The 18,650-nt window shown below is 50.7% G+C and overlaps 1 protein-coding gene across 3 annotated transcripts in view; it reads right to left on the reverse strand.

The window, feature by feature from the left end:
• Positions 1–2,308: 2,308 nt before the first annotated feature.
• Positions 2,309–18,650, reverse strand: part of OGDH (oxoglutarate dehydrogenase) — a 76,333-nt gene continuing 59,991 nt past the window's right edge. For all 3 annotated transcript variants that reach the window (XM_033862845.2, XM_033862847.2, XM_033862846.2), the window contains exons 11-23: positions 16,302–16,481; positions 15,809–15,961; positions 15,009–15,111; positions 14,706–14,834; positions 14,207–14,357; positions 13,839–13,966; positions 13,490–13,668; positions 12,945–13,016; positions 12,230–12,358; positions 11,574–11,646; positions 3,839–4,002; positions 3,486–3,640; positions 2,309–3,388 (exon numbers count right to left, since the gene is read on the reverse strand). In XM_033862845.2, coding sequence (XP_033718736.1) covers positions 3,268–3,388; positions 3,486–3,640; positions 3,839–4,002; positions 11,574–11,646; positions 12,230–12,358; positions 12,945–13,016; positions 13,490–13,668; positions 13,839–13,966; positions 14,207–14,357; positions 14,706–14,834; positions 15,009–15,111; positions 15,809–15,961; positions 16,302–16,481 — 1,737 coding nt within the window. In that variant the 3' untranslated portion in view covers positions 2,309–3,267. The remainder of the gene's footprint in view (positions 3,389–3,485; positions 3,641–3,838; positions 4,003–11,573; positions 11,647–12,229; positions 12,359–12,944; positions 13,017–13,489; positions 13,669–13,838; positions 13,967–14,206; positions 14,358–14,705; positions 14,835–15,008; positions 15,112–15,808; positions 15,962–16,301; positions 16,482–18,650) is intronic.

Here is an 18,650-nt window from a genome sequence, read left to right on the forward strand (position 1 = left end):
GTAGAGTTCCCTGTGCTATACAGTAGGTCCTTGTTGGTTTCCAATCGTTATGTTGTACACTTGAAACTAATATGTTATATGTCAAATATATCAATTAAAAAAAGGGTCAAGAGGGAGTTGAGGTCCTGGGGGGAGGTGATGGGGCTGCGGGGAAGGGGTCTGCCCTGGTGGGAGTGAGGCCCTGGGGGAGGCGAGGGCGTGGGGGAGGGTAGACTACAGGGTTAAGTCCTGGGGGTGAGGCCGCGCGGGGAGGGGCAGAGCAGCCCTGGTGGAGGGGACCTGGACCCCATTCCTTTCAGCTGGGTGTGGCAGCTGGGACTCCCAGGGGACAAGAGCTGGGGGAAATCTGAGAGGTGTGGTTAGCTTTGTAGTCCGGTCCCAGGTGAATACTACCCTACCGGGCAGCTCACTGCCCCACCTAATTGAGGGCAGAAATAGGTTTGACACTGATTCCAACTCCACTTCCAATGGAGATAAAATCACCCCAGTGGGTGGACACTTGACACATCAAGGGTGAACTGTGCATAAGGCCTCAGCCCCACCTGTGCCTCACCCCGAGCCCCTCCTCTCCCCCCAGCACTCCCCAGGCCCACCTGTCCTGGGGGCCGCTCCCGGGAACAGGGACATGGCAGGCTGACCCTCTTCCTACACTTTCACAGGTGCAGCTGTCAGATGGGCCTTTTTTTTTTTTTGGCGGTACGCAGGCCTCTGATGTGGCCTCTCCCCTTGCGGAGCACAGGCTCCGCACGCCCAGGCTCAGCGGCCATGGCTCACAGGCCCAGCCGCTCCGCGGCATGTGGGATCTTCCTGGACTGGGGCACGAACCCGTGTCCCCTGCATCGGCAGGTGGACTCTCAACCACTGCGCCACCAGGGAAGCCCAGATGGGCCTTTAATATCCAGAAAGGCCAGGAATCCACATCAAGTGGCCCAGGCACTCTCGTGCACACACACACACACACACACACACACACACACACACACACATGCACGTGCACACACTGACATGCCCACACATGCATGCTCTCACACACTGGTCCAGGTCCTCTGGAAGTCTAAGCATATAGGCTGCTGTCCTAGACTGTGAGGCTTCTTCCTTCTCACCATTGCTCTTTTCGTTTTAGGAAAGGGGCAACTGAGAACCATAGCAGAACAGAGCTGACCAGAGAAGCGTTTGTCTGGCGGGTGGCCCAGCGTGGCCTGATTGCCCCTCATCTGCAGACCCACGCAGAGCTGTAGGAGTGGGAGAGACCCAAGTCCCTCGCCCTGTCCCTTGCCTCGGCTCCTGCAGATGGGCCAGTGGTGGTGGCTCCTGGGAGCCCTGGACTCCCTCAGGTACCCCACCAGGAAGTGCCCAGACCCCCTTGGGCTCTTGGCTCCCCTGTACCCACCGACCAGATTAGAAGCAGCAAGAGGTGAGGGCGAACTTCCATCTCATGTCTCACCCCGATGTGCTCTGCCTCGGGGTAAGAGCGGAACCCTAACTCACCACACAGAGTGCAGGATGGGGACAGCTGCCCCCTTAGAGCACCAGAATTCTCTCCAGGGAAAGGGGCTCCTGACTCCTTTTTTGCCTATTAGCTCTAATCTGCCTGGCTGACCGCATCAGACACGGGGACAGGGTGCTGGTTTTGGAGCACACACAGGAGCACAGGGGCAGGTGACAGCTTTTCCCCTGCCACTGCCTGCCCAAGGCATGCCAGGCCCGGAAGACTCTTGGGCAAGCCACAGGACAAAATGAAGAGATTCTGAAAAGCCTTCAAGGACAAGGGACCCGGGTGTGGCCCCAAGGATGGGTGAACGGCAGGGGGCCCCACTGCTGGAGGGTACCCCCATGTCCACACCCAGGCCTTTCCCTGAGCTCTTTTTCAGTGCCGGGACCTCTCCAACCCCCAGAAAACCAAGGCTGGCGTCCTGTGGGCTGAAGGCAGTGGGGCTCTTGTCAAGAGGGGACACGGCCTCATAAGGGCTCAGCTGGCACGGCCGGCTCCCCTCCAGAGGTCCAATGAGCTGCTTGGGCTCCTGGAGACTGCTAGCAACGTCCCAGGGCGAGCCCACCACCCACGCTGGCTGAAGCACAGACTGCAGAGTACTTTTTTAGGTGGAGTGTTGGGGGACCTGGGAGCAGGGGACACTCAGAAACCAGGGTGTGTCCAACACAGTCTGCCACAATGATGACAGCGAGGCCAGGCCGGAGGGAGGAGGCGGCGCCGCCACCCCTGTGCTGCCCCGCAGGCACGCAGGCCCTGCAGCGAGGAGGGGCTGCTTCCCAGGCAGGGCGGAGCAGAAAGAATGACACCACACAGGCCCAAGGATAACTTAGTTTATGGGTCAAGCCAAATGCAATGCAAAGTTGTTTTCGTTATTTTTTTTTTTAACCAAAATAAATAAATCAGATCTGTCCCTGTGACAGGTCAGGGGAGCTGGCCCCCGGCCTAGTGCTGCCCCTCACTCCTGGCCCTCCTCTCCCCTTCGGACCAGCTTTGGCACAGCAGAGAGAAGGATGCTTCGGAGTCTCCATCGTGTAGAAGGAAAGAGGAAAGGAGGTGGAACTGGAGGTTAAGGGAGGGCAGGACCCAGATGAGCAGCCTGCGCCTGCGCCCGAGAGCCCCGAGTGGCGCTTCCCGCCACGCACACCCCACGGGCCCGGGTGCCACCCAGCTCCAGGCGGGTGGAGTGTGCATGGCCCCTGTGCACGGCCCGGGACCCTCTCGAGGGGAGGAAGTGGACGCTGAGGAGAGCGGACCTGCCCTCTCTGTGCAGGTCAGTCTTGGGCCGTCTCCCACCAGCCAGCCCGCGTCAGTGCCCTCTGCTCACTGCGCGGCGAGGGTCCTCACAGAGCCCTCCCACCCCACAAAGCCTCTGACCGTGGTGGCTCCCCTGAGGGGTCTGGGCTCAGCCTGAGGAGAGGAAGCCACCCTGCTGGGTGACAGGGACCGCCAGCACAAGGGTGTGCCACATGAGGCGGGCCCTGGGGGTGATCCGGGGGTGAGGGCAGATGTGACCCTCCCAGGACTCCTGCGGGGGCTGCCTCTCCTCCCCCCGCTCTCCACTGCCTCCATGAAGGCTGCTCAGCTGGACAGAAGTCACAGAGCCTGGGGAGCACCTGGCCTGGGGGCAGCCGAGCACGTGGGGGAGCGGCTTAATTCCTAAGTGAGCAAGGAGGGGGTGTGTGTGGTGCAGGGACGGGCAGAGGCGCGGGCAGCGCGGAGCACTATTCTGTAGTGGAGAAGCAAGGGGCGGTCGTGAGGCGGAGCCCAGGCAGCATCTATGAGAACTTCTTGAAGGCGTCCAGGTCGAAGGCCGTGTCCAGGAGGCGCTGCAGCTCCGTGAGGTGGGTCTTCTTGTTGCCGGTGGCTGGAGCCGCTGCTGGGTCCCGGCCGGCGTACCTGAGGGGAGTGACAGTGCGCGGTGATGGCGAAGGCCCCCGAGGGGTCCGGGCCCCCTTGCCCTCCCCGGGCCCCAGCCGACTGCCCGCGACCTTACCACACAGGCTTGGCGCGGTTGATGGTGGTCCGCAGCCTGGGCTTCACGTAGTCATAGTAGCCTTGGTTCTTGTGCTCCTCCTGGCACCAGGCCAGCTCGGCGCTGGGGTACTTCTGCACCTCCTGCAGCAGGAGGTCGAAGGGGAAGGGCGACAGCTGGGGAGAGAGAGAGGAGCTCCTGTCAGGAGAAGGTGCTCAGAGTACTGGGCGAGGCTGGTGTCCTAGAGGGGCTGGCATCCCAGGTGAGGAGCTCAGTGACCCCTGAAGGATGTTCTGGAAACTCTGGGAAAGCTCTGGGGTCCAGACACCCAGAGGAGGAATGCCAGGACCGGCCTGGGCACCACCTGCCCTCACCTGCTCGATCCTCGTGATGGCCACTTGCTCTGCCATGTCCCGTGCTTTGCGCTCTCGGGTAAGATCATAGTACACTTTGCCGGTACAGAAGAGAAGTCTCTTGACGTTTTCTGGGTTTTGGGCTGCAGGGCCATCTTCTGGGATCACCCGCTGGAAGTGGGTACCTACAAGAGAATCCCCACAGCTGGGGGTCTGCTCAGGACTTGGCTGAGGGTGTCCAGGGCCCTCCCTCCACGAGGTGGGGCTGTGCCACAACTGACACCAGAACATTTAGTTTCTGAGGGTTAGGGCTCTCCCCCACTCGCCAGCCTGTGATGCCCTTGCATTAATCCACACTGGGAGAGCCTAACAGGCACAGTAGGCAAGGCCAGCCTTGAGGAGCAAGGGACATCAGTTCATTCTTCAGAACGACCTACCTCAGACTTCAGGGACAACTAGGTCTAGAAGACCATCCCATGACCACTCTGCTCAGACTCCTCATAAGTTTACAAATACTAAAACTTGCCACACTGGAAACTAGAGCAAATACTCAGATGCTCACGGCCGGGACCATTCCCCTGCGAACAAGGCCGACTTCAGGAAGCTGCATTCAAAATAAGGGGTTCCCTTAATGGCACATAAGCAACACACAACATGCTCACATTCACGTACACACGCAAATGCTAGGATTAGAAGGAAACTACCTTCACATGAGAAAGGCCAGATATGAGAGACCCACCGCAAACATCATACTCAATGGTGAAAGACTGAAAGCATTTTCCTAAGACACAAACAAGGCAAGGATGTCCGTTCTCACCACTTGTATTCAGCGTAACACTGGAATTTCTAGCCAGAGCAATTGGGGGGGGAAAAAAAAAAGAACTAAGAAGTATCTAAATTGGAAAGGAACAAATAAAATTATCTGTTTGTTTTACATGTAGAAAACCCTAAAGATTCCACATACAAAAAAACCCTGTTAGAACTAATAAATGAATTCAGCAAAGTTACAGGATAGAAAATCAACACTCAGAATTCAGTTGTACTTCTATGAACAATCCAAAAGTTAAGAAAAAAAAATCCTGCTCAAAACAGCATCAAATAAATAAAATTACTTAGGAATAAACTTAACCAAGAAAATGAAAGACTTGTACACTGAAAACTATAGAACATTACTGAGAGAAATTAAAGAAGATACCAATAAATGGGAAGTCCTCCATGTTCATGGATCGGGAGACTTAATATTGCCATGATGTTAATATTATCAAAGCAATCTACAGATTCAACGCAATCCTTATCAAAATCCCAATGACAGGGACTTCCCTGGTGGTGCAGTGGTTAAGAATCCGCCTGCCAATGCAGGGGACGTGGGTTCGAGCCCTGGTCTGGGAAGATCCCACATGCTGTGGAGCAACTAAGCCCGTGAGCCACAACTACTGAGCCCGCGTGCTGCAACTACGGAAGCCCATGCTCTTAGAGCCCGTGCTCCGCAACAAGAGAAGCCACCGCAATGAGAAGCCTGCTCAGCACGACGAAGAGTAGCCCCCGCTCGCCGCAATTAGAGAAAGCCCGTGTGCAGCAACAAAGACCCAACACAGCCTAAATAAATAATACGTCTTAAAAAAAAAATCCCAATGACATTTTTTCAGAAATAGAAAAGTCCACCTTAAAATTCATGGAATCCCAAAGGACCCTGAATAGCCAAAACTATCTTGAAAAAAGAAAAACAAAGCTGGAGGACTCATGCTTCCTGATTTCAAAACTTACTACAAAGCTACAAGATCAAAGTGGTACTGGCATAAAGACATATATAGACCAATGGAAGACAACAGAGGGACCAGAAATGAACCTTCACGTATATGGTCAAATGATTTTGACAAGGGAACCAAGACTATTCAATGGGGAAAGGAGAGTCTCTTCAACAAATGGTGCTGGGAAAACTGGATATCCACATGCAAAGGAAGCTGTACCCTTACACCATACACACACAATAACTCAAAATGGATTAAAGACTAAACACAAGACTGAAATTATAAAACTTAGAAGAAAACATGCGGAGATTGGTTCAAGATGGAAGAGTAGAAGGTAGTGCGCTCACTCCCTCTTGTGAGAGCACCAGAATCACAACTAACTGCTGAACAATCATCGACAGGAAGACACTGGAACTCACCAAAAAAGATAGCCCATATCCAAGGACAAAGGAGAAGCCGCAAAGAGATGGCAGGAGGGGCGCAATCACAATAAAATCAAATCCCACAACCGCTGGGTGGGTGACTCACAAACTGGAGAACAATTATACCACAGAAGTCCATCCACTGGAGTGAAGGTTCTGAGACCCACATCAGGCTTCCCAACCTGGGGGTCCGGCAACGGGAGGAGGAATTCCTAGAGAATCAGACTTTGAAGGCTAGTGGGATTTGACTGCAGGACTTCGACAGGACTGGGGGAAACAGAGACTCCACTCTTGGAGGGCACACACAAAGTAGTGTGTGCATCAGGACCCAGGGGAAGGAGCAGTGACCCCTAGGAGACTGAACCAGACCTACCTGCTACTGTTGGAGGGTCTCCTGCAGAGGCAGGATGTGGCTGTGGCTCACCGTGGGGACAAAAAAACTGGCAGAAGAAGTTCTGGGAAGTACTCCTTGGCGCCATTAGCCCCACCAAAGGGCCAGTAGGCTCCAGTGCTGGGTCACCTCAGGCCAAACAACCAACAGGGAGGGAACCCAGCCCCACCCATCAGCAGACAAGCGGATTAAAGTTTCACTGAGTTCTGCCCACCAGAGCAACACCCAGCTCTACCCACCACTAGTCCCTCCCATCAGGAAACTTGCACAAGCCTCTTTAAGTAGCCTCATCCACCAGAGGGCAGACAGCAGAAGCAAGAAGAACTACAATCCTGCAGCCTGTGGAAGGAAAACCACATTCACAGAAAGACAGACAAAATGAAAAGGCAGAGGACTTTGTACCAGATGAAGGAACAAGATAAAATCCAAGAAAAACAAATAAATGAACTGGAGATAGGCAACCTTGCAGAAAAAGAATTCAGAATAATGATAGTGAAGATGATCCAGGACCTCGAAAAAGAATGGAGGCAAAGATTGAGAAGATACAAGAACTGTTTAACAAAGACCTAGAAGAATTAAAGAACAAAGACCTAGAAGAATTAAAGAACAAACAAAAAGAGATGAACAATACAATAACTGAAATGAAATATACACTAGAAGGAATCAATAGCAGAATAACTGAGGCAGAAGAACGGATAAGTGACCTGGAAGACAGAATGGTGGAATTCACTGCCGTGGAACAGAATAAAGAAAAAAGAATGAAAAGAAATGAAGACAGCCTAAGAGACCTCTGGGACATCACTAAACACAACAACATTCACATTATAGGGGTCCCAGAAGGAGAAGAGAGAGAGAAAGGACCTGAGAAAATATTTGAAGAAATTATAGTCAAAAACTTCCCTAACATGGGAACGGAAATAGCCACCCAAGTCCAAGAAGCACAGAGAGGCCCAGGCAGGATAAACCCAAAGAGAAACACGTCGAGACACATAGTAATCAAACTGACAAAAATTAAAGACAAAGAAAAATTATTGAAAGCAACAAGGGAAAACGAAAAAAAACATACAAAGGAACTCCCATAAGGTTAATAGCTGATTTCTCAGCAGACACTCTACAAGCCAGAAGGGAGTGGTATGATATATTTAAAGTGATGAAGGGGAAGAACTTACAACCAAGATTACTCTACCCGGCAAGGATCTCATTCAGATTCGATGGAGAAATCAAAAGCTTTACAGACAAGCAAAAGCTGTGAGAATTCAGCACCACCAAACCAGCTCTACAACAAATGCTAAAGGAACTTCTCTAAGTGGGAAACACAGGACAAGAAAAGGACCTACAAAAATAAACCCATAACAAGAAAATGGTAATAGGAACATACATATCGATAATTACCTTACACATGAATGGATTAAATACTCCAACCAAAAGACACAGGCTTTTAGACATATGCTGTGTAAAAGAGACCCACTTCAGACCTAGGGACACATACAGACTGAAAGTGAGGGGATGGAAAAAGATATTCCATGCAAAGGTAAATCAAAGAAAGCCAAAGTAGCAATACTCATATCAGATAAAATAGACTTTAAAATAAAGAATGTTACAAGAGACAAGGAAGGACACTACATAATGATCAAGGGATCAATCCAAGAAGAAGATACAACAATTATAAATATATATGCACCCAACATAGGAGCACCTCAATACATAAGGCAACTGCTAACAGCTATAAAAGAGGAAATAGACAGTAACACAATAATAGTGGGGGACTTTCACTTACGCCAATGGAAAGATCATCCACACAGAAAATTAATAAGGAAACACAAGCTTTAAATGACACAGTAGACCAGATAGACTTAATTGATATTTATAGGACATTCCATCCAAAAACAGCAGATTACACTTTCTTCTCAAGTGCACATGGAACATTCTCCAGGACAGATCACATCTTGGGTCACAAATCAAGCCTCAGTAAATTTAGGAAAACTGAAATCATATCAAGCATCTTTTCCAGCCACAATGCTATGAGGTTAGAAATCAATTACAGGGAAAAAAATGTAAAAAGCACAAACACATGGAGGCTAAACAATACATTATTAAATAACCAAGAGATCACTGAAGAAATCAAAGAGGAAATCAAAAAATACCTAGAGACAAATTACAATGAAAACATGACGATCCAAAACCTATGGGATGCAGCAAAAGCAGTTCTGAGAGGAACGTTTATAGCTATACAAGCCTCCTCAAGAAACAAGAAAAACCTCAAATAAACAATCTAACCTTACACCTAAAGGAACTAGAGAAAGAAGAACAAACAAAACCCAAAGTTAGTAGAAGGAAAGAAATCATAAAGATCAGAGCAGAAATAAATGAAATAGAAACAAAGAAAACAATAGCAAAGATCAATAAAACTAAAAGCTGGTTCTTTGAGAAGATAAACAAAATTGATAAACCATTAGCCAGACTCATCAAGAAAAAGAGGGGGAGGACTCAAATCAATAAAATTAGAAATGAAAAAGGAGAATTTACAATGGACACCGCAGAAATACAAAGCATCCTAAGAGACTACTACAAGCAACTCTATGCCAATAAAATGGACAATCTGGAAGAAATGGACAAACTCTTAGAAAGGTATAACCTTCCAAGACTGAACCAGGAAGAAATAGAAAATATGAACAGACCAATCACAAGTAATGAAATTGAAACCTTGATTGAAAATCTTCCAACAAACAAAAGTCCAGGACCAGATGGCTTCACAGGTGAATTCTATCAAACACTTAGAGTAGAGCTAACACCCATCCTTCTCAAACTCTTCCAAAAAATTGCAGAGGAAGGAACACTCCCAAACTCATTCTGTGAGGCCACCATCACCCTGATACCAAAATGAGACAAATATACTACAAAAAAAGAAAATGTCAGACCAATATCACTGATGAATATAGATGCAAAAATCCTCAACAAAATACTAGCAAACAGAATCCACCAACACATTAAAAGGATCATATACCATGATCAAGTGGGATTTATCCCAGGGATGCAAGGATTCTTCAATATACACAAATCAATCAATGTGATACACCATATTAACAAATTGAAGAATAAAAACCATATGATCATCTCAATAGATGCAGAAAAAAGCTTTTGACAAAATTCAACACCCACTTATGATAAAAACTCTCCAGAAAGTGGGCATAGAGGGAACCTACCTCAACATAATAAAGACCATATACGACAAACCCACAGCTAACATCATTCTCAATGGTGAAAAACTGAAAGCATTTCCTCTAAGATCAGGAACAAGACAAGGTTGCCCACTCTCGCCACTACTATTCAACATGGTTTTGAAAGTCCTAGCCACGGCAATCAGAGAAAAAAGAGAAATAAAAGGAATCCAAATTGGAAAAGAAGAAGTAAAATTGTCACTGTTTGCAGATGATATGATACTATACATAGAGAATCCTAAAGATGCCACCAGAAAACTACTAGAGTTAATGAATTTGGTGAAGTTGCAGGATACAAAATTAATGCACAGAAATCTCTTGCATTCCTATACACTAACAAGGAAAGATCAGAAAGAGACATTAAGGAAACAATCCCATTCACCATTGCAACAAAAAGAATAAAATACCTAGGAATAAACCTACCTAAGGAGGCAAAAGACCTGTACTCAGAAACCTATAAGACACTGATGAAAGAAATCAAAGAGGACACAAAAGGATGGAGAGATATACCATGTTCTTGGATTGGAAGAATCAATATTGTGAAAATGTCCATACTACCCAAAGCAATCTACAGATTCAATGCAATCCCTATCAAATTACCAACGGCATGTTTTACAGAACTAGAAAACATGCGGCAAAAGCTTCATGACATTGGGACTTCCCTGGTGGCACAGCGGTTAAGAATCCGCCTGCCAATGCAGGTGACAGGGGTTCGATCCCTGGTCCGGAAGATCCCACATGCAGCGGACCAACTAAGCCCATGTGCCACAACTACTGAGCCTGCGCTCTAGAGCTCGTGCGCTACAACTGTTAAGCCCACGCGCCACAACTACTGAAGCCCATGTACCTAGAGCCTGGGCTCCACAACAAGAGAAGCCACCACAATGAGAAGCCCGTGCACCACAATGAAGAGTAGCCCCCGTTCGCTGCAACTAGAGAAAGCCTGCGCGCAGCAATGAAGACCCAACGCAGCCAAAAATAAATAAATTTATTTAAAAAAAAAAGCTTCATGACATTGAATTTGGCAGTGATTTCTTAGATGTGACTCCAAAGGCACAGACAACAACAAAAAGAAGAGAAAAAGTGGACTTCATGAAAATTTAAAAATTTTGTGCATCCAAAGACAACACACAGGGACTTCCCTGGTGGTCCAGTGGTTAAGACTCCGCACTCCCAATGCAAGGGGCACGGGTTTGATCCCTGGTTGGGGAACCAGGATTCCACATGCCGTGTGGTGCAGCAAATAAACAAACAAACAAACACACAAACAGGCCTGGAAAAAAAAAGACTACACACAGATGGAAGAAAATAGTTGCAAGTCACATATCTGATAAGGCATCAATATCCAGTAAACAGAGAGAACTCTTACAACCCAACAACAAAACAAACAACCCAATTAAAAAATGGGCAAGGACTTGATTAAACATTTTTCCAAAGATAACATACAGATGGCCAATAAGCACATGAAAAGACGCTCAACATCACTGATCATTAGGTTAACAAAAATCAAAACTGCGATGAGATACTACTTCATGGTCACTAGGATGGCTATTATGAAACAAAAACAAAAACCAAGAAAACAAAAACAGAAAACAGTAGTGTTGGCAAGAATGTAGAGAAACTGGAATCCTCGTGTATTGCTGTGAACCAGTATGGAAAACGGTATGGTATGCCTGAAGAATTACCATATGACCCAGCAATCTGCTTCTTGGTATATACCCAAAGGAATTGAAAGCAGGGTCTTGAAGAGAGTCCTGCGGGGGTGCACCCAGGCAGGGGTCACAGACCCCAGTGGGACGCGAGACATGCTGTTTGACCAATTTGCACATGAGCTCTGACATCCAGGCTGTCGTGTTCAGTGGTCTTTACCCAACAACCAAAAAATGTGGCAAGGACCAGAGTGAGACTGACAAGGATAAGCCCCCCACAGAGTAGCAGTGAAGACCCACTCCAAATGCTCACCCCCCTCAAGCCTACCTGGAAGCATCTCGTCAAAGCTGGATCTGGCCTCAGGGTGCCGCAGCAGGGACTTGGGGGTGAAGATGATTAACTGAAACACAGCAGGACAGGCTCAGGTTCTAAGGATTCCAGAAGGAGGGCCGACAGCAAGGGGCTGCCCAGGCCTCGCCTTCAGAACAGGCATCTAATGCTGCCCTCCCAGCTCTACGGTCAGGTCAGCGGGATCCGCAGGGTAGAGGTGAAGAGAAGGAAAACAGAACGATGCGGTTTCCCCTTGTCCCCTCTCCTCCGCCCTGAGACACTGGGCATCCACTCCTCCAGGGTCTGTCCCAGCCTGCTCGGAGCCCTGGGTGCCCCCTACCCTATACCTGGGGAAGACCCCTGAGCCTTTCCTGACGTCCTTGCCTGTGGCCAGGGCTGTCCTGTCCCATGGGCCTGCCTGGCCCTGCACTGTGGCCGGCAGCAGCAGGGGGCATTCTCCCCTTGGACCCTTCACTCACACTCCTACTCACCCTTCCACACCTCACCAAGGAGACTGCTTCCTGGGGGCTCAGCTCTCCTCCAAGCTCAACGCACCATCTACGACCACCCGCCCACAAGTCCATCCTCCCATTGGGCTGGGGCCCTGGAGTTCTCAGGCCAGGCCTCTCTGAGCTGGGACACCCCCAACTGACCGGCTTCCGGAAGGGAAGGAGAATCTGGCGACGCAGCACATGGAAGAAGTTGCCAGGGGTGGAGCAGTTGACGACAACCCAGTTGCAATCGTACAGCTGATTTATGTCGAAGTTGGCTTCCTTAAGGTCCTGGAGCAAGGAGGGAAAGGGCCAGAGGCCAGGCGGCACTGAGCACCCCATCGCAGGGGGCATCAAGGCAGAGGGCCTCATGGCCACAGCCTTAGGGTGCCACAGCTCCTCCAGAGATGCACACACAGGGGGCACTGACGAGAGCTCAGCCAGCCAGCCCCACGCTCTGAATGGGATTCTCAGTCCCATGTAATCCCTATTTCTCTGAAAACTACTGCCTGGTCTGGGACAGATACAGGTTCTACCTAAAACCAATTCTGATGTTCCTCAGAAACAGAACCCCCCAAATTTCCTTTTAGCTCTTAAAATTTCACTAGAATCACCCCAGAGTTCTTTCCTCTAAACTGTTTGCCTGAATCAAAATACAGGTGGTATCACCCCTAGAAGCTTCTGCTGTAGCTTTCAGCGCCTCTGCTTTCTACAGCAGCAGGGACGACAGGAGGCAGCCCGGCACTGTCTTCTGTGCTCTAAGAAGGCCTCTCACTTTGTGGAGACCAGCAGGCTCGGGGCCCACCTGCGACTCCCGAGAGGCACAGAGCAGTCGTGCCTTCAGAGTTGCCCACAGACGCCCAGGTGTGCCACTCACCGGCAGGACGTCTGGGTCGTCATTGCACATCTGCAGGAACCGCTCCGGCCTGGCGGAGGAATGTTCCGGACCCTGGAACCAGACACACAAGTTACAGATCAGGAGCTTCCCCCATGCTGACCGTTGCATTCAGTACATCTCTTCCTTAACCAACTTGCTCATTTTGGTCTGAAAAACACCAAACTGTCTCTTTACTGCTGGCAGTTTAATTCCTTCTCCTCCTGCACATGGAGCGTGGAGGGGGCGTTTCCACATCAGGACAGGGCCCAGCACTCCTGGTTCCTCCTGGTTTCCAAACCCGGTTCTTAAGCAAGCCCCCCACAGGGCCTGGCGGAGGAGGAGGGAAGAGAACAGGGAACACTGGAGCCTGGGAGGTCCCCGTCCGCACTGCCACTTCTCATCAGTAACGGAGCAGGACCTGCCTCTTGCCTTCCAAGGGAGGTGGGGAACACCAGCAGAGCCTGTACGGTGCCAATTTCGGGGTCAGGGTCCTAGGCAGGCCCTTCCCACGTTCTAGGTCTGCCGGGAAGGGGCGGGGGCCTCACCATGCCCTCCATGCCGTGGGGCAGCAGCAGCACGATGCCGTTCTGCCGCACCCACTTGGCTTGTCCCGGGCAGATGAACTGGTCGATGATGCACTGGGCCGTGTTGTGGAAGTCACCAAACTGGGCCTCCCAGAGGACCAGGGCGTTAGGACTGGCCATGGCAAAACCCAGCTCAAAGCCTGCAGGGCAGGAGGGAGGGAGAGAAGACCGGACAGGAGTCAGCTGGTGGGCGGGAAGGGGGCTGCAGGGAGGAGGGGAGAGTGGGGCGGAGGGGAGGAGGGGCAAGGGGTGGCAGGGGAAGCAGCGGGGAGGTGGCAGGGAGGAGGGCCTCGCAGGCTGGGGTGCTCACCCAGGACCCCGTACTCGGACAGTGAGCTGTTGCACACGGTGTAGGGGGCCTGGTTGGGCCAGAGGTGGTTCATGGGGATGCAGGTTCTCTTGTCCACATTCTGGTCGTGCAGCACGTGGTGGCGATGGCTGAGGGAGAACAGCACCGATTAGCGGCAGAAGCCAGCCCCGTGCACCGCCGGGGGAGCACAAAGCCCCGTTCTTAACAGAAGCGTCTAATCAGAGCAGGGAAAGGGTGCTTCTGGGTCTGAGCAATGGGATCTAATGATTTGCTCCTGGCAGGGATTTTCTTCTGGGAGAGGAACTCCAGAGCCCTTCCTTTCCATCTCCCATGCTTTGAAGGGCCCACAAGAGCACCGGGACCATTACCTAAAAGTGCCCCGCTCCACGTCCTGGCCGCTCAGCCGGATGTGGATGCCCTCCTTCAGGAGGGAGCCGAAAGCCATGTACTCTGCCAGAGCCCAGTCCACCGTCCTGTTCTTCACCAGCTCCCCACGGGTCTTCAGGATCCGGCTCAGCCCTGCAGAGACAGGGTGCTCACCAGCCGCCCAGCACCCCCTCTCGGGACAAGAGCTGAGCTTCCTTCGGCCCAAGCTTTTGGGAGTCCTGACTCACCGGGAGAGTGGGGAAGGGAGCTGAGTGGAGACCAGGCCAGAGCGGCCGTGACATCCCATCCCTTCCTCCACTGCTCCGCCGGCTGAGGACCTCGCCGGGGCAGGGGTGAGGTGAGGCGAGGGCTTCCCTCATCCAGCCACCCCGGCCTTGAACGAAGCAGGGACCTAAGGTGGGCGAGGACTGGTCTCATGCTGGGACACAGTTGGCACTGGACTCGGCCCAACACTTCCAAAGGTCCGGGTGGCGCCCTTACCTCCGTGAATGGTGAAGTTCTCCACAGGCACGGAGCTGGCCACGTTCCCAATGTGCGCGAGAATATCCTCCGTCAGGCCCGTGGAGGGGCAGGTCATGCTCCTGGGCTGCCCGTCCAGGGTGAAGAAGCCTAGCAGAGAAGGGGCAAGCTGACGCACAGGTGCCACTCCTCAAGGAGCCGTGGACACGCGAGATGCTGTGCAGCGGTGGCCAGGACCGAGAGACGAAGTCAGGGGTCCGAGTCCAGAGCCCACAGGGTGTTGTGGAGCGGGGAGGGGGCTCACTGGTGGCGTTCCTCACTCACCAGGCCAGGGGGAGTCCAGCCAGTGCTTGATGTGCAAGATCTTCTCGTCCTTGGACCTGGTGAAGGCCTCCTCACAGATCTTGTCATACTTGGAGATCTCCTCCTGGAGGGTCGGGCCCGACACAGCCGTCAGGGCCGCTCTGCACAGGGCACGCCAGCCACACGGCCAGTGCGCGCCTGCACTTCCTGAGTGCAGAGTCCCTCAGACTCCACTGGCCTCCAGGCCTTCTCCTCCCAACACGCATCACCCCTGAGGTCTGTGGGAAGCTTCCGTTTTATTGTTTTCATTCCCGTAGCTGCTTCTCCACAGTTGCTGGCTGCAGATCCTGCTCTAAGTTGGAGCCCTGTCCCCGCCCACCCTCTCACCATATTCTTTCGGATGAGTTCTCATGGCTCCGAGCACAGCCCCTGAATACGAAGCCCTGCTCCATTTCTCCGTCACCCTGCACGGGCCTTCGCACTCATAACCAGCCAGAACTGACCAGGTCACAGCAGGCCCTTTACGAGCTGGATCCCTCATCAGCCTCTCGCCCTCTCACCCCTGTGCACTGGACTCCGTAAGCCAAGGAGGCCACTGCCTTGTGCCAAAGTGCTCTCAGGTCCCACCTCCCTCACCCAACTCCTCAGTAGCCTGGACTCTCCAAGAAGTTATGCACCGAAATGCTGTAGTTGTAAATATTTCACGTGTTCTCACTTGGATCCTAATTACTCTGCGAAAGCGAGCATTTGCCCTGTGGTGGGCCTTCTCTATCCCTCCCTGGCTCTGGAAAGGCCCACTGGGACCAGAGCCGGGGACGCACCTCATACTCAGGCTGGTTGACCACGCCCTGCGACACCAGCACCTCGGCGTACTTCTGCAGCACGGGCTTCTGCTTGCGGATCTGCTTGTACATGAGCGGCTGTGTGAACATGGGCTCGTCCATCTCGTTGTGGCCATTGCGTCGGTAACACACCTGAACACAGCCAGGAGATGCCAGCATCACGGACCATGTTGGCTGGGACCCAGGACCCACGAGGACCTGCCCCCATTTCTCCTATGTGACACCTCAGTTTACCTCTTCTAGAATTAGGGTCCTGTCTCTCACTCCTTCACTCGCTATAATTGCTTTGACTGTCACATGAGATGAAACGAGAGTGACCTGGGGCTATCTGGGGACAGGATTCCAACTACCTTCTTCCCCAGGTCAGGTCACCCAGGCCGAAGATGCAGGAGCCCTCAGGAGGGGCACTGAGGTGCCCTGGCTCTAGGGAGCCCTGACCCCTCTCTTCAGGACACGGGCTAAGGTCACTCACCAGGTCCACCACCACGTCCTTGTGGAAGGTGCTCCTCCACTCGGCTGCCACCTTGCACACGTACATGACTGCCTCCGGGTCATCCGCATTCACGTGGAAAATGGGGGCATTCACGACTCGGGCCACATCGGTGGGATACGGTGAGGAGCGGGCCATACGTGGGTCGGTGGTGAAGCCGATCTGCAAGAGACAGGCAGCTTGGCCAGGGAGCTTGGGCATGCTGCTGAGCATGGGTGGGGCAGAGGTGGGGCGGGGCAGAGCAGGCCCACCCTCCAGGCCAATGGCAGGGTGGAACCAGGACAGGGGGTGGAGCCGAGGGCAGGGCAGGATAAGAGGGCAGGGCAGGAGCAGGAATGTATGTGTCTGAGGGTGAGGGTGGGGCTAACGGCAGGCAGGGTGGGGCCTGAAGGCCACTTGCTGGAGGCCACTTGGCTGCCCTTGGCCTACTCTAAGACAGTTCCCAAAGGCTATTTTTTTTTAATTGTTTTTTTTTCCTATTCTGGTAACAAAATTCATACATGTTCAACAGAGTTTGGAAGACAGTTTAATGAAAAATTAAACAAAGTCACTATATTCTACCAGGTTCAGTGTAAATATTTTGATGTTTTCCTTTCCAGATGATTTTCTTTGCATGCATACGCATGAAATATAAATATAAAATTTCAGATCCTATCATTTCTGTAGTTTTGCACTTTGGTCACTTAACATTAGCATTCTTTCTTTGAAAAGAAAATTAAAGGCCTCACCACTTAGATGTACTAAAACTTAATCATATATTCGTAATTTTATAACCTGCATTTAACATTTATTTTCATGGGGACTTCCCTGGTGGTCCAGTGGTAAAGAATCCGCCTTCCAGTGCAGGGGATGTAGGTTCGTTCCCTGGTCGGAGAACTAAGATCCCATGTGCTGCGGGGCAACTAAGCCTGCGAGCCACAACTACTGAGCTCGCGCGCCTCAGCGAGAGAGCCTGCGTGCCACAAACTACAGAGCCCACGTGCCACAACTAGAGAGAGAAAACCCACACGCCACAACTAGAGAGGAGCCCGCATGCCACAACGAAGAGCCCACATGCCACAACAAAAGATCCCGCATGCCACAGCTAAGACCTGACGCAACCAAAAAAATAAAAAGGAAAATAAAGAAAACAAATACCTAAAATTTATTTTTATGGACTACTTCAAACATATAGAAAGTATGATAATACTATAATGATCACCCATGAACTCACAAGCCAAAATGAACAAATCTTAACAGTTTCAGGACTTTTTATACATTTCTGCTACAGCTGGCCCCCACACAGACAGCACAGCCCTGAAAGTGGAGGACGTAGTTTCTACATGTTGCAATATGTATTCCATGTGTCCATAAACAATATATGTTATCTTCTTAGGCTTATTGTTCACTAAAATTTTGATATCATTCAGACTTATGGAAAAGTTGAAAGCATACAGAGAACTCCCACACAGTCTTCACTCAGATTCACCAACTGTTGCCATTTTGCCCCTTTTCTTATTCATGCTCTTTCCATTACACACGCACGCACACACACACATTTTTCCTAAACCATTTGCAGGTAAGTAGTAGATGTCCCTATTCCCTAAAACATGGACATTTCATTACCAGCCAGAGTGCAGTTCTCGGCCCAAGCAATTTAATATTACAGAATACCGTTATCTGATCCTCAGTAGACACATTCCACCAATTGTCCTAACGATACCCAGTCTTTCTTGCCTCAGTCCCATATCCAATCCAGCACATCACCCTGCATTAGTTGTCACCTCTCTCTAGTCCCCTTTAATCTTGAAGCCTTCTTGCTTTTCTTGGGTTTTCATAGCACTGACATTTTGGAAGAGTATTTCCATGTCTTTTAAACCATAGAGATATACAGTCTGTGTACCTTACATATGGTGTCATACTCTATATGCTGTGCAAATCCTTTGCAACTTGCTTTCTGTTCAATATTTATATTCATGGTTCATCCAGGTTGAAACATGTACCTCTACGTCCTGTAGTAGAGCTTAGTGAAATCTAAGTACTGAATAGTATACACCACAGTTCATTTATCCATTCTCCTGTTGTTGGACATTTAGTTGTTTCCAACTTGTGGTTAATACACTGTTACTGTACACATTCTTACGGAGGTTTTCTCCAGCAAGCACTGAGTTTCTCTGCAGTACTCCTAAGAAGGGAAAACTAAGCCACAGGGTCAGAACATTGCACCTAAATACCATCGAGTGCTCTCCAAAGTGGTTGTACCACTCACCCTCCTACTAGCAGCATGAGTAACCTGCATTTAAACTCACCATGTTGTGACCGTTTCCCCAGGATATTAAATATTTTAATGAT

Source organism: Tursiops truncatus, chromosome 9 (genome assembly GCF_011762595.2).
Source record: "Tursiops truncatus isolate mTurTru1 chromosome 9, mTurTru1.mat.Y, whole genome shotgun sequence".
NCBI lineage: Eukaryota > Metazoa > Chordata > Mammalia > Artiodactyla > Delphinidae > Tursiops > Tursiops truncatus.